Here is a 16686-nt window from a genome sequence, read left to right as displayed (position 1 = left end):
TACATCCTAAGAGGACAGCAGAATTCTGATGAATAAAACAAGATCTGTGTATCCTTCTGGATTAATAGTGAAGAGCGGTGTTCAGCCTTGTGCTGATTTTTATCCATTTCTATGAATTTCATGAGACCTAAGGAAGAATGGCATCAGGTCTGTTTGAAAATGGCACGCTGCCTGTGTAAGATAGATCCCACAAATCACCTTAAGACCCAGTCAGTTTAATATAAAATGTTTTTAATTGTTTTTGAAAACATTTAAAAAACAATTTTTGAGCACTTTCAATAAAAAAAGAGAACTGAAATGCTACTGCAATATTCAACTACTGTAGTTTCAGCAGGTACAACAGACAACAAAACACTGGGGAAATCTGACTTTTTGCACTAAATGAAAACATGAAACAGGGCTTGTTTTTTTGTCATTTATGGTGTAGTAAAGCACATTATAGTACAAGACTATTATATGAACCTCAGATGCACTGCACAAAAAAAAAAAACTTTCCTTCTTTTCAGTTCAAAAGTCAGTGCTTATTGCAATTATATGCAAAATTATTTACTTCATGAAGTCTTATCATGATAAACAGTATGAAAAATGTTTTAAACATGAAAACAATGAAAATAATTTGAGAAAAGAACATATTCAACAGTAACTAAGCAGAATTAGTAAACATAAAAAAGTAAATAACTTGTGAATAACTATGCTTGCCTGGTTAACACTGAACCAGTTTTAATACAGCCAAGAAAAAAAAGTGGTTACAGGAATACCTAGTACTGTACAAGATAAGTCAATAACACTCATGCACATTTTGTGATCATGTATTAACATGGTGAAGCAAACTAAACTTAATTCTTCCTGCTGTAATATTCTCATGTAAGAGAATAAGAAATAGAAATATCTCATTGAGATCAATGCACATTGCTACATAAGACAATTTTATCTGTCACTTTGATGACATTTTGTCTTTTCATAATGAAACACATTTAAAAAGTTTAATCTGTGGACTGTATTGGTTGCATTTATCCTAAGAGATGTGCCTACCACAGGTTCAACAAATTTAGTGCAATATATGAACCCCAGAAAGTTTGCTGGACGAATTCAACCAAATTTAAAGTGTTTGCTGCAATACTGTACAGAGGGTTAAAAATCCTCCAGTCTTTTATATTTTTATAAAAAAAGATTTCCATTATTTTTATATTAGTAGGAAGCTAATAATGTAAACAAGGGATTAGAATGGCCTCAAAATCTCCTTTTCAGAGTATCTCATATAGAAAGGCTCCCATCATTTGTTAAGAGAAATCACACAGTTTCCTTTGGGTATTGCATACTTTGGTGTGCAGTAGTGCTGTGTCTCAATGTACAGTGAAGAAATAACTAGCATCAAGAAAAAATATCTAACAGATCATTAAATCAAGATAACAGCAAACACACACAAATGCCGATAACTAAGACATACCAATATATAAACCTCTGAGCCAACCCTAGCACCGTTTATTTATCAAAATATGTTAATACCCTACCTTGCAAATTTATTGAACAATGAAACCTTATTAAATTAAACCCTTCATCACATTTGTTAAATATTCATTGATTGTAGTCTTCTGATTGGCTTACTAATTAAGGTAAAGGAAAGCTTAGCTAGCTAGGTTCAAGGTAGCATAGCAATGGTTTAATTTTAGCTTTAAAAACTTAATGGCAATTTTTAAATCTATTTGAAAGTAACCCTAACTTCACTCAAATGGAGCTGTCAACTAGTGAGCAGATTTGTGTCAACAAGAAATTCATAAATAATTATTCATAAAACAAAATGGGAGCCATACAGAGAAACATTTTAAAACACATCCTGAGTGCTTCTTTTGCAATTGTGGTTATCACAATAAATAAATTAAGCATGTAATAAAATGCTCCTCTTCTTCAAGTACTATTGATATCCCCTTTGTTTTATCAGCGATATAAAGATTTGTGGCTTCAGACCTCAGGTGGTGAAATGTTTTTTGTTTGTTTTTTTATGTTATCTCCCTCCGGTTTATTTGTTTTTCAAAGGGATCCCATGATCAACTTGTATTACTATATTCAGGAGCGAAGGAGTCAGTCACTAAATTGAGGATTTAGGAATATTATAATTAAAAACTTCAAATTAAATCTTAAATAGAATTTTAATACCTGCATTTGGCCACTGTGATGAAACTAAGAAAATGCTTTTATTTTCCTTCTAAATTCTCCTAACTCAACTACCAAATAACAAAACATAAAGTATTTTTCTAAGACGCTTGTATTTATTCTCTTAAATTATAATATTTGGAGTTATTCACTTGTCTGTGTGTGTGAGCACACATACACACATGTCTCTGTGTGTTTGCTGGCTCCATATTAAAAATAAATTTTAAAATAAGACTAATGCAAGGTCACAAATAGAAATGGCTACTAGTTTTTCCTTTAAAAAATTTTAGTGCAGCTTTTGCTTTCCTTAAATTAATATTTAATTTCCCATTATTTTCTCCTATTTAAGCCCTTCAAAATGCAGGTACAAATGGTACTGAAGTCCCAGAAAGTCCTACAGAGATTTTTTTCATTCTACAGTAGCTCTATGCTTCAAGCCTAAATACCGATAATAACCTGAATATTATCCCTGCTTCAAGGAAGACCTTCTTGTCTACAGTTTACCTTAGCTATGATTTCATATCTAAAAGATAATGCCAACAACAACAAAAAATAGCCTAGACATAAAATCAATGGTTTCCTCTACATTCTGTGCAGATCAACTGATGAATTAAAACGAACTTATACAAAACAAAGATGGAGACTGCTCTTGTAAAAGCTGGTTAGTCAATTGTTTACTAGCAAACAATGTGATTAAATGGGGGAAACATTATAAAATTTAAAACCTAATATTTGCTCTTCTACAGCCTACTGTCTTCAGAAACTTGTTAAGAACTGAGGCGAGTCTAACCATTTCCTACTGAAGAAGAAACCACTTCTGCAGCAAACTCTTTTAAAATGTCACAATTAATAGTTAAGTGTTTCTGCTGCGGGAGGCACTTCCATTAAGACAAATACAATACATATGTCTTTAGATACAGTGTGCTACATATTATAAAACACTATTTAACCCAACATTTCAACAGTAGGATGGTCCTTGCTTTCTATCCACTCAAAACCTGATGAAGTCATAGAGCCCATGGATTCACTGCAAATTTGTTGAAATAATGGGTCATTCTTTAATTCTTCCAGTGTAGCTTCATCATCTTGTCCCTGCTGACGACCTGGATCAAACAGTAGGTTTGGGTCTAAAGTGTTCAAATCATTGATGCTGCCTGAGAGCTCAGAAGACAACCTGATATCATTAGAGAAATCAGACGCAGTATTAGTGAGATCAGATGCTACCTGACCTACCAGCTGCTGGTTGGTTTGTAAGCCGTCTCCACTCAACAGGTCTTTAACAGTGCTATTGAAATCTAATTGTTGCTCTCCGATTTCTGATTGTGCTTGATTATCTCCAGGAGAAAAACTGATCTGATCGGTGCTATTACTTTTAGTGAGGTAAGATGGTGTTTGGAATTCATAAACAGAAGTGCTGGAATCGATCATATTCTGCGGATTGGCACTAGGAAAAACAGTGGAAGTTTCCAAAATCTGAGTAAGATTCATCCGGGCCGTGTAATTGGAGGGCAGGTTGTTCATGCCCAAACCTCTCACTGCATCGTCATTGTCAGAATCAAGTTTACTCAACAAAACGTTGGTTATTTTTTTACTGTTTGTTTGCTTCTGAAGAGCATTTGGGAAGGCTGTCTGCATCATGACTGTCAATGGAACTGACTGACTTCTTTGAGCTATGTTGTTGGCACATGCATCTGTGTGAACATTTGTGAAAACGTGAACTTCTGGGGTCACCGGACTTCCAAAGGGGGTCACATTAGATCGGGGGATATTAGATACTGGATACAGGGTGCTTCCACTAAGATTACGTTGGCGATGAACAGCAGGGCTCACACTCCGGCATCTGAAGTTGCTGCTGGCAGATGAGTTAGTTCCTTTATTATCCAGAGGGGCAGGAACTGCAAAACCCTCCTGTTTGTTGGTGTTATTTACAGTGGCACCTTGATGCTGCACAGGAGAGACAGGAGTCAAACGACCGAAATGAGTGTCATGATGTCTGGATTGAGACTGGTAAGACTGTCCAGGCACAGCAAAAGCATGAGGTTTCCTGAAACGGTCTTCCACTAGTTCCTGATAGCTTGGGAGAATGCCATGGCCAGAAACCGATGAATTACTAACCCCACTATACCCATTATTCATCCATTCAAGCTTGGTTTTGTCAGGGTGTGTGGCCATGGGTCTTTGCATCGGTTTCACAGGACTACTTGAGATAATGCTGGCATCATGGTACGCCATACTGGAGCTTATTGGGGTAAATGCAAATGGATTCCTGCATTCAACAGGGCTGGGAGGGACACTACTGCTGCAGTTAGAATGTGGAGTACCGATGGGTGTGTGTCGGCTACTTCCTAAAGCACTATCCACAGGTGTGGTCTGGGCTAGCCTGGAGCAAGGGCTCTCCCGTGACAGACTCTGAGAGCCAGCAATCATTTCTGACGTTGGGGTTGGGGTTGGGGTCGGGGTTGGGGTTGGGGTAGGAGTGGGTGTGGGTGTGTGGATTGGAGTGCCATTGCTATGGATTGGATGATAGAAGTGGGTACTGGAGGCATGAGATGACATTGGAGCTCCTGGGGTTACAGACTGACTCTGAAGGCTCATTCCCAAACAGTTACCGTAAGAATGAGAATTGTTCATTGATATTTGCTGCTCCATAAGCACCAGCTCTTCCACAATACTATCTTGTGTAAGTTCATCATCAAAAGGAAAGTAGCTTTCATTTGTTTGGGAGACAGAAGGCTCAAACTCTTTCAGTTCAGACTGTAGAGGTAACTGATCTGAAGACTGTGCTTGTATTTGATTCAAAGAAGATTCTTGTATCTGGCTATGCAGCTGCTGGGTATATGTGTCCTGTGGCATTCCTTCTAATTCCCAAACAGATTTCTCTAAGTCATTGATATCAGAGTGCTCAGGAATTGTCATAACACTGATATCTTGCTGTTGTTCACAGCCGGCAGATATAAACTCAGAATCCTTACTGACCTGTTGCCATTCATTTGAATTAAAGCTGCCATCTGGTTTCGAATCACTGTCCAAAAGAAAAACATTCCCTTCAAGTTTTACTTTTATATCTGGAGATGATGATGGTGTTTGCTGTTCTGAAGCTGAATCACCGGCAATGAGAGCAGAAGAATTCAAGGGTCGATTTGCCACTATGTGTGAGCTGACATTTATGGATACCTTGCTAGGAATCTGAGCACCGGCTGTTGAACTTTCTATTTTCCCTGAATGTGGAACCTTTTGGTCCTTCTCAACACTGCCTGGTTTCTGACCTTCTATGATAACTGCAGAAAGCTGTTCCACAATTGGTTTCTTTATGGGAGGCACCTGGGACTCTTGCAATGCAGAAGACAGTCGCTTTCTTGGACTTTTAGTGCATAATTTAGGGTCTTTATTTATTGAGTCACCATTAGCTGGTGAGGTGGTGCTGGTGAAAGTTAAGTTCTGAGTGGCAACTGAGAGGGCGACAGTGCTTGGATTATTGCCTGTTGAAGTGCCTGGCAGAGTTTCACTACAGCGACTTTTACATTTGGTCCTCTGGTCACAGACCTTAGTTGCTTTTACTTCAAGGACACCTTCATTTGAAGGTTTTTGCACTACTCCATCTGTATTACTTTTCTGTCCCAGAAGGGCACCAGCTGCTGTTTTGGGAGCTTTAGTCCCCTCAGAGTTCTCTTGGCACTGTCCAGGATGCTCATCTGATGGTGCTTCAGGTTCCATTTTGACTTCCACGGCAGATGCTCCCCCGCTGCTGCTGCTGGTCCTGGACCCCGGTGACTGAAGCGAAACAACAGAACCATTCTTGATCTGTGGAATGGTCCTTGATTCTTCTGTTGTTCCTGTAGCACTGTTTACTGAGGCAGAATGTTTAAGAGGGGCACTACTGTTGCTGGGCGTGAGGGATATTGCTGTCATTTTCACCACATTTAGAGAACTCATGTGTGAAGTGGGTACAACAGCAGTTTTGATGGGACTGCTAGTAAAGAGGACAGTAGTTGGGGAGCGAATGGTGAGTGCACTGGTGTTGGCTGGTTTGGGTAAGATCTGAGGGTAGCGGTGCCGGGCAGAACGATCCCCACCAGGACTGGCTGGAACGTTCTGAGGAGTCTTTGGTGCCTGTTTCACAGACTGCATGTGCTGAGTGACCACTTGTACATTGAGGGGAAGAACTTTGCCATCAGAAGAACTCATTGGACTTGGTGAAGTTACCAACTGCCTGGTTCTCTGGACCTGTTAGCAGGTAGAAAACAAAAAAGATTTAACAAGTCTAGGATATAAACAGTAATTCACGTATTTGTATAGCATTAAGGCATTTAATAAATGTACACTTTTTAATAAAAGAACACTTCCTCTATTAGACAAGAGTTCTATATCTATCTATTTATCTATCTAGATATCTATAGGTATCTCTCTATATGTTAGATCCAGTTCTATACAGACACATAAATATAAAAACGGCAACACAGTGCAATATAGTTATAAAATATAATAATACATGAGAAAAACATTAAGCTACCTTTCAAATAAACAAGTTTAAAAACTTCACATTTGTGACGAATGCTTGCCAAAATCATCACTTTTAAGGTTATAGGAAGAGAAGATAAAATCTTGAAAAAATATGCAACTATAAAGGTATCTACCTCTGGGCCAAGAAAGTGACTCACTCAAGGGGGGACAGTCATAATGTCATTGCACATTAGTAATTAAACCACTGTGGATACAGTCTCAGATAAAACTACTGTCTTCCCAAGTTTTCTCTACAATGAATAGCATACGAGTGTATTACCACATATGCAATATTTTACTGACATGATGATTATGATGATAAGAAAAACAAAGCTAAAAAGATCTCCTTAATGATATCATCAATAATAACATAAAAAACCACCTTGCTTTAGCATGATGCCCTCTCATTTTAAAAGCCCCTTCATCATAACCTCAGTTGTGTGAGACAGGAAAGGAGACTATAACCTCTGTTTGGAAATAAGGAAACAGATTCAGAACAGCTACAGGACTTGTCTAAGGTCCTGTGTCCAGCAAGCCACAGCAATACATCTATATTAAAGTGTTATCAATCTGCATTACAACTCTGCTCAATCTGAATGTTAAAAAGAAGAAAAGTTTAAACCAAAAAAAAGTTTGCAGTTGATCATCTTGGCTTAGCTAGGGATGACAATTCTAAAAATGACTCATCTCTTACATAAAGCTCTGACTGGTTATGTGTGCATACTGTGCACATCTCAAATCTTTGTATTTTCACTTGTGTTCATCTTATAGCTTGCTTTGTAATCAACATCATATATTGTGAAAAAACAACTGACAGGGCACCTGGGTGACTGAGTCAGTTAGGCATTGGACTCTTGAGTTCAGCTCAGGTCATGATCTCAGGGCAGTGGCATCGAGCCCCGGGTCAGGCTCTATACTGAGTGGGAAGTCTGCTTGAGATTCTCTTTCAGTCTGCCCCTCCCCCTGTTCATACTTGTGCACATGGCTCTCTCTCTTTCTCAAATAAATAAATAAAATCTTTAAAAGACCACTGATGGAAGCTGAATCTATCTGTACTCACAAAATCAGTCTGTAACTGAATCTATATCTGTACTTGCCTCCTTCTCATGGGGCACTTAATTAAACAAATGATCTCCCACCATCCCAATGAGGTCTAACACTATTTAATAATGATATTACCGGAATGGGACTAGGGACAGCTGCCACAACGATACCAATAGGCTGAGGAGAAAGGATTGCAGGATTTCCATTAGAAAGATTAGTTACTCCATTGGTGGTAGCGCCTTCTGGTTTTTTGCCTGAGGATTCTCCTGGCAAAGGGGACTGTAGTTTCTGTTCTTGCTGCTTCTTCTGAATTTTCCGTTGCAATTGCTGTTTAGCATCAATAGGAGAAGGCAAAGTCTTCACTTGAGGCTGAAAAGAATTACTCTCAGCTGTAGGTATAAAAGCAGACGGCTGAGTAATTCCTTTAATTCCTGAAAATAAACAGAAAAGAAAGCTAAAATAAATACTCTGTTGCATGGAAGGCAGTCAAGACTCAATTTCTTTGACTATATAGCCATCTACCGGCTACATAAATCCAAATCGGCATCCAAAATCGGCAAATTTTAACTCACAATCTCTTTATAAAGCCTAAGTGTTAGACTTCCAGTTTAAAAGCATTTTTCAATATGGTTTTAAGTGACACATTAAAATATGGTTCAACTCAGAGGATGTTTCAGTTAAATCAGCAATAACAGATGAAGATTTTGAAAAGAGTAGTAGCTATGTTCTAAATATGCAGAAGTTAAGATAAATAAATACCAAGGGAGCATGTTTCACATCTTATCAGATGTCAGAAATTTTCTTCCCCAATTCTCTAATTAGAAATGCATGCATTTTTGTGATTTAAATATTCAGCTTACATGGGGCATTCAATAAATATCTGCTGAAATCGTTCACATTTAGAAAAAAGGCATATAGGGAAAATAAGTGTTTAATTCTACCAATTCACAAAGAGGTACTATTTTAACTGTTACTATACAATTATTCCAGTATGACACAGGAGTAGTTAAGCAGAACTTCTGCATAAAACTAAGGTTAAGGTATTTTGAAACAGTGTCACTGAGAAAACTTTTCAAAGCAGTAGTAAAGAGCAACACTGAGAAAAAAAAAAGGAATGATAAACTAAGCAAGAGATACATTTTAAGAACAGTGATGATACAACTAATTTTTTTAAAAGCTCATTTCACATTTAGGGAATATCATTATGATCGTCACAAAGTAAGCTGTGGCTAGTAAAAACAGTGGAGAGAAAAGGGGAGGACCACACCATCCTTCTGGTACACCCTTCCCCGGCCCACTTTTTGCTTTTCATCTTGTGAGGGGGGACAGGAGAGAGAAAGAAATGACTTAAACTCTTTCCCACATACTCACTCCTCAATAACCCCTCATCTTTTGACCCCCTTTTGATCACCTAAGTACCATTTTTTTCTCTTCAAATCCACCTCAAATTGTACTGCTCCTTCTTGGCCCCCAGCCTAGGCTCTGGCTTCTCAGCACCTGCACCCAAAAGCCTCTGCCAATGGCTCAAAGCTCAGCTGTCTCCCTCCTGCCAGAGTTTCTGGACAGGAATGATTTCCAAGCAGCTGACTTACAAAAGGACATTTGTAACACAACCTGTTCTTAATATGGAGACTATATTTATAAAAAACCAAATTCACCTTCAAAGGATGAAGATTAATCACCAAAGGTATTAAAAAAAATATATGGCAGTGGTTGGGAACAAAATTTTAAGAGTCTAAAAACGTTTTGAGTAATGATGTAATTGCTAAACTACTGAATACTTTCACAAAGTGAAACATGTTCACATACGAAATTTTTAGTATTTTTGTTTAAAAACACCCTCTTTACACTTACGCTTTAAAAATTCATTCATCCCATCATTCATCACTTCTTTCAGTCAAAACTTTGTGAACAATGAGGAAAATAAGACGGAGATGTTTCTTTTCCCATGATCTCTACTAAGTCCTCAGTTTGTTCAAGTACTAATTTGGGTGTCAGTAGGGGTAAGAGAAAGAGAACATAGGAAGATAAAGGGTCCTATCTTTTAAAACCCTATTTCACCAGAAGATAAGAAGACAGCATGATGTAATGCAGTTAACCTGAGCTTTTGAGACCAACAAACTGGAATTCAAATCCTAGTCCCACTTACCTGGCCATGCACAAATTACTTAACTTCCCTATGCCTATTTCCTGATGTGTAAAATGGGATTTAATATCACCTGTCTCATAGAACTACTGGAGGAAGAAATGAGGTAACATATGAAAAGTTACCTAGCTAGATAAGGCTACCCACGTGCTCTCCTATTCATGTGTAAGTGAGCAGATTTAAGTCACACAGTTTACAATCTAGTCAAAACCATGAGAAAATTATGGTCAGAGATTATTTTGCTGAATCAAGTCCTCAAATGACAATAAGGTGAAAGGATAGAACACTTATATACCCCCCCTCAAAATATGTAAAGCTTCTGATAAATATAAACTGAAGGAAAAAAATTGTTAAAATTATTAAGATTTTAAAAAAGTGAAGTTATTTAAGAAACTATAATTCTGGCTGGGAGAAATTTATTATGATTTTAAATTATTTATATTTAGTAATCAGAAGACTCATCTTTGGAAAACAAGTTTCAATTAATGTATTTTCACAGAAATTATAATTTCCTAGAGTAATAATAAAACTTACTTATTCTTCCTTAGGTTTATAAGGTATTACCGAAATGAGATATTTAAAAACTGCAACAGAACAGGTACTTCGCACAGCTACTAATTTAGGAGGGAATTGTTTATTCCAGTACTGTCAATTCCTAAAACTATCAAATGAAAAAAATCCCTATTTGAACAAAAATATTCATCTGAATGTGTATTTTTTAAAAAATCACTTGCTATTTTATAAAAATGCCTCATATAGTTTGCTTTTTGACACTAAGGCACCTCTCACACTATCCAAAGATCATTTTATTTGTAAGTATTAGTTTCTAACAGGAAGACAGCACATCATTTTAAAATTTTAATCTTATCTAATATTTACTAATTTAGACACATATATATTTAAAAGTACATATACACACATTACTGAAATTTTAAAATAGCAATGGAAAAATTAATGAAATATCAACTGGTATATCGTAGAAGTTTCATGTTTTAGCAGAGCAATATACTAAGAAAAACTATAGCTTCAAGCTTTATAATGAAATAACTATAACTATTAATATTTTTGTTAGCTCAACAAACCATCTGAACTTAGAGTTAAGTGAAGTGGGGGAAAACTCACACAAACACTAAAAAGACAAGGAAGTTCTCTGGTGAAACTCTTCTTTTGCTACCAACTCTAAAATGCAGTAACACCTCTGTCCTTTTTAGCGTTAGCTTGTTAGTGGTAATTTTGTACCTGGTGGTGCTGCTGCCATTACCGTTAGAGCTGCCATCGACTTGGTACCTATATAATGACTTTTTACAAGGAAGCGGGCTAATTCCAAGACTGTGTCAAACGGCTGGCTTAACACTTTCTGGGCCCATTCACACACAAGACGGCAAGCAGAAGAGATAACTTCCTCATCAATATTTTGAAGCTGCCCAGAAGGTTCAGTTCCTTCCAACTAAACAAAGGAAAAAGGAAAAGTTAACTTATAAAAGTTCAGAGCAATTAAACTGAAGCACATCGAAGACATGTATTCTTAATTAGAAGATGTAATCTAGATCTGTCAGGTCCAAGTTGTATAAAATGCCCTGTTGGCAGGCATAGAAAAGCTATGCAAATACGAGGCCTATGCCTACACCACCTGCCAGGGCACAGCCGCCAGCAGCACTGGGACTGGAACACTGAAATGCTCGTTAAATATATATGAAGGCTAAGGGATCTTATGAATCTTTCTAAAAGCCTTTTCTGACATCAATAAAACAAACTTTGCCACTAGCTGTATTTTCTCTTCTTAGTACTTCTGGCCACCTCAAGTCTTTTGTACACCTAGGTGGTATTAGATAGATAAGTAAATCAAAAAGGGGGGAAAAAAGATATTCATAGTATATTACCCCACAACCTAATTCTTCCTCTTGACAATATATATATTGTCAATGTACATCATGCATATATTTCAAAACCAGTTTAGACCTATGTTCCTCCTAATTTTGTGAGCCATGTTGACTTAAGTCAGATATGTTAAACATTATCAAATTTTTTGTTTCATTTATTTTGTAAAAAGCATAGTTCCTGGCCCCTGGTTTAACCCAAATGAGACTATGCAGTATGCATTTCAATGCTGATATTAAAGTATAATTCTACTTATGAAAAAGAAAAGGCAGAATTCTTACCCCATCTCCAGTTTTGTGAAAATCAAGATTGGGCAGTGTTGGCATATGAACAAAGGCTTTTTTCCTTAGTCCACTATAGCAATATGTAATAAACAGTTAAGGCCTAAAGCATTCTAAATTAAATAAACTGGCTTATATATAATTAGCATTTGAGAAGTAACTATATATGAAGTAAGTATAAAGTCAACACGAGATAACATCTACTTTCAGAATTCTTCAGTAAGAGAAACCTAAATATTATAAATTCAGGACATTTTCACTCTTTTGAAACTGGAACAGTCTTTGTAGAATGGTTATTCTCTTAAATAAAACAAAAATGATTCTCATCTGTTATAAATTTTATGAATAAATGTTCCTAATAGGTTGTGCCAACCACCAGTAACAAACAGGTCAGAAGGAAAAGAATATCCAGATGGAAACCTGGCACAGCACAGGGAAACTTTAGCCCAGGGCACTGGGACAAAAACAACTCTTAAGAGTGTCACAAGGGCTTTAACCTTTTCAGTTCTTTTTCCACTGAAACACGCAGGATTATCGCCTGTTACATGCCAAAGACCCATCAAGACAGTTTTGCTTGCACTCAGAAAATAAGGATGGGTCATGCAACAAGTGAGCAGAAAGCACCTGGAGCTGTTCTAGAAAAGCAGTGCCCGCTTCTATTCCCTCCCCTCTCATCTCCACAGAAACGGGTTTCTGTGCTTTGAAAAAGGCCAAGGGCTAAGTAAAGAGAAATAATATTTTTCTAATACAGAGACCCTCTATTTTACAATCTTCTGCCAAGAGTCGAAAGGACTTTAATAAATTCTTCATTTTCATCACCTTCTGTTTGCTTATACTAAGTATGTCTCTGTCACAAGAGGGATCTTTCCTATGCTCTGGCTTTAATTTTAATATAGGCTTTAAATAGTTGGCTGAAAAAATACTTAAAAGAGAATATAATCTTCTAGGACAAGCGCCACAGGAATTTTTCCTGAATGGTGTATATTTTGCCAAGGAGATACTGATGTTTCTAAATTACAGGAAGAAGATAGCTAACCTCTTTCTTCACTTTTATTGATATGATTTACAGTAGCTGCACCGTGATCTATCTCAATTAATCCTTATTGTTAAAGAAAAGAAGACCAGACCATGAAGAACACACATTACAGTGACAGAATATGGTGACATCTATCATAATCCTAAAACCACTATTTGTTATTTCTCTTGCAGTTTGATATGTAGCCAGGAAAACAATGTCTGCAATTATTCTACTAAGAACTTTGAGTCGTTTATATTTGTTGACTTAAATTTACTTCTAAATATAGTTGCTAGTTGACCTACAACAGCAGATATTCTAAGTGATTACTAAAGCGATTACGAAAAACCATTCTGGTAAAGGATATTTAGATTTGCCTCTTGTGCCCAGACGACGTGCCTTCATGTTTGGAAAGACATTTTTCATGATCTTTCCAAAGTCAGCAGCACTTAATGGATGGTAACCAAGATTGTCACAATAGCTCCTGAAAAAGAAGGAGGGACCAATTTAGAGCAACAGAACTCAGAGTTACAAAGGACAGTGCTATTTCAATATAATTTGACCACTTTAACAAAATTTAAAACCACATCTTTGAGTCACTCACCACAAATTTCACTGGCCATAACTTTTTGGAAACTAACTCAGGTTTAGTTAGCTTGTTTCATCCTCAGGGTACACAGTACTCCTGCTTTCAACAGCATCCCAAAAACTCACTGTAAGAGATAACCCCAGTACAAAGTCGTCCAATTACAATCCAACCCTACACTCTGAGTATGTCCAGCTTGACCAGTAGAGCTCTATATTTCCAGAGAAGTATCAAATTCATATACTGAGATAATAACCAGTGTATACATTATGTAAGTCAGAAAAAAGAAACAAAACTATATGGTTTAAAATGTAAACATATTGCTTAAAAGGGACCTTAGGGATCATCTATATGAACATTCTCATTTTACTGATAAGGGGTAAAAAATGAAGGCACAGAGAAAGATTCTGAAGGTCCAGTGTTCTTTCTTCACCCCTACCACTGCTATTATTGCCAGGAAAAAGTACTTTGTAAAGCAGTAACTTCAAGTGGGAACAGGGAAAAAAGCCAAGTCTTAACTACCACTGGAATCAGGTGTTCTGTTTTTCTCTGCATCTGCCAGTCATAGGTAAGAAGCCAATCCCTCCTTTGCCAGTTCAGCAGCAGGCCAAGGCCACGTCTTGTCTTGGCTACCAAGGCCTTTGAGAGAACCACTGCCTGAGCAACACCAAAGAGGAAGTCAGAGGAACTCCCTGGGAATCCAGTGCTATTTCCCTACCTCACCTCTTTTTCAGCATTGACCAGAGCAGCTTCTTGATAATATCATGAAGTGGAGAGCCAAAAAGAGATTTAGGAAGAAGGAACAGAGGAAAACAACTGGAATGCCTGTGAACAGGGTATAATGGTTACTGGGACTTTAGTTCTTATAGACTGCTGAATATACTAGCTGTTGCTAGTATATGAAAACATTACATATACTTATATGTATATTTATATTATATTATATATGTAATAAAATATATATAAGTATATACTTACATAGTACATTTCTGAAGTGACCTAAATTTAAGTCAAATTGGAAGACTTAGGATGAGGTAGGGACTCTGGGAAGTCTTAACAGAGATACTAGGGGCAGGTTTTGGAGACAATGGTATTATTCTTGACTGTGCCCCTCCAATACCCAGACCAAATTCCACATACTCTTGGTGCAGGTGTGGGAAGAAAGGAGCTGCCCAGCAAACACATTCCCAACAATGTTGAAGAGGAGGGAGAAAGGAAAGGAGCTAACATGTACTGAGAATTCCCTTTACAGGAAGTATTAGATTAAATATGTTATTTTTAACTTGAGACTACATGTAATACTCTGAGTGGTTCAGGGGTCAAGGTTTAAGGTACAAAGTGAAGAGGTGACTATTTTCTGGTGCTGACAATTTAAATGAATTGTATCAAATCATAACCATTTCAGTATCAAGTTAAATCAGTCAATTTTATGGTTTAAATCAGCACAGAAAGAAACCATTGATGAAGTTCTTTTTGCACCTCAGGGACTTGACACGTCCCCTCTACCTGGAAAAATTACTTTTCTTATTCTTCAAGTCCCAGCTGAAATGTTATTTCAGAAGTGTCTCTAACAAGGACCCTACTGAAAGCAACACCCTCCTATGACACCCTCACCGTATTTACCTATCAGTATACTCTGTTTTTGTCTTTTCATGACTTCAATATTATGTAACAGCCAATTTCCTTGTTGTCTCTGTCTCCTCCCTTAGGCTATATGTTCAACCAGGGCAGTGACCATAACTATCTGGTTCACCACTATATTGTCAGCATTAAAAACAAGATTTAAGGGTCACATTAAGTCTTAACATGACATTATGTCATACTTAAGAAACTTTAAAGAAACACATAAGGCAATAAGGAAAACACAGTCCACTGGGCTCCTCTGACAGCATTGGCGTTTATGGATGGGCCTAAAAAACCTGACACCAAATAAAGAGAAGAAGGGCAATGAGTCTAATGAGAAAAGTTATACAGCTATCCTATTCTCCCTCTGGGATTTAGGTTTTAATGCTTTTTTTCATTACACTAGTATACCAAAATTTTTTACTTTGGCAAAAGGGATGTGTGAAAGGTTGGCAAAGTTAAGTATCAAAATGACCAATGCAAAGTTTGCTTGTTAAATTCTGGGTGTGACTTCAGAATGTGAAATGTTTTTTGATTCTTATTTATTCCACTAAAAGAGGAATTCTGGGGTGCCTGGTGGGTTCAACTGGTAGAGCATATGACTCTTGATCTTGGAGTCATGAGTTTGAGCCCCATGTTGGGTGTAGACATTACTAAAAAAATTTTTCTTTAAAAAATAAAGAGGACATGTGAAAGAGAGGAATTCCCCATCTGGAAGAATGCTTGCTTATTATTATTTTTTAATAATGAACTTATCTTTAACAAACTCTTTAGTGGATAGATATTAAAAAGTACCTTGCAGATATATAAACAGCTTAAATTATTCCTCCTAAAAAAATAGTAGGCAATGTTAAGAATAAAATTGCTAATAATTCAAAATTCTATACTTTGACATCTTAAAGAGAAAATAAACAGAGTCCCAAATTAAAAGCAACCATAACTGGAGCAGGTCCTCAATTTCCTTAACTTTATGAACTCTCAGAACTGGCAATGAGTTTAGAAGCTGTAGGGTTCAACTTCCTGACGGATGTGGAAATGCCATTCTCCTAACTGATGGGTTACATCAATGTGAATACTTCCCCTGATAGGGAGGGCTCTTTATTGAAAGATGGCCTATTCAATTTTTAGTGGTTCTAGTTTTCAAAGAAAAGGTATTTCATTATTAGGGCCCATTCTCCACTGGGAAGATACAGATATTCAATGATTTTGTTTTAATCTGAGGAAATATTTTTAGATTACTTACTTATAATTTTGAAACTAGTGCTATGTAACAAGCTATAAATTATTCCAGGTCATGTGGCGATCTTAGTTAGTTTACATCTGATTTTCCTGGTTCATAACTTAAACTGCAGGTTGACCAAGCAACATATGGTATTAGGTATGGTCAGAATGGCTAAAATTAACAACTCAGGAAACAAAAGATGCTGGCAAGAATGTGGGGAAAAAGGGGAACTCCCTTATA

At 36.9% G+C, this 16686-nt stretch overlaps 1 protein-coding gene across 5 annotated transcripts in view; it reads right to left on the bottom strand.

Moving 5' to 3' along the window:
- Positions 1 to 224: 224 nt before the first annotated feature.
- RFX7 (regulatory factor X7) overlaps positions 225 to 16686 on the bottom strand; it is a 136865-nt gene continuing 120403 nt past the window's right edge. For 3 of the 5 annotated variants that reach the window (XM_032864885.1, XM_032864886.1, XM_032864887.1), the window contains 5 exons: positions 13383 to 13499; positions 12001 to 12085; positions 11081 to 11288; positions 7831 to 8126; positions 225 to 6375 (listed from right to left, as the gene is read on the bottom strand). In XM_032864885.1, coding sequence (XP_032720776.1) covers positions 3097 to 6375; positions 7831 to 8126; positions 11081 to 11288; positions 12001 to 12085; positions 13383 to 13499 — 3985 coding nt within the window. In that variant the 3' untranslated portion in view covers positions 225 to 3096. Of the gene's footprint in view, positions 6376 to 7830; positions 8127 to 11080; positions 11289 to 12000; positions 12086 to 13382; positions 13500 to 13619; positions 13711 to 16686 lie in introns of those variants that run through there. The other 2 variants (XM_032864888.1, XM_032864889.1) reach the window with 2 other exon arrangements.

This window comes from Lontra canadensis, unplaced genomic scaffold (genome assembly GCF_010015895.1).
Source record: "Lontra canadensis isolate GAN:19392208 unplaced genomic scaffold, GSC_riverotter_1.0 scaffold28, whole genome shotgun sequence".
In the NCBI taxonomy this organism is placed as follows: Eukaryota; Metazoa; Chordata; class Mammalia; order Carnivora; family Mustelidae; genus Lontra; species Lontra canadensis.
Note: the sequence above shows the minus strand (reverse complement) of the source record. Positions and strands in the feature narration are given on the sequence as shown.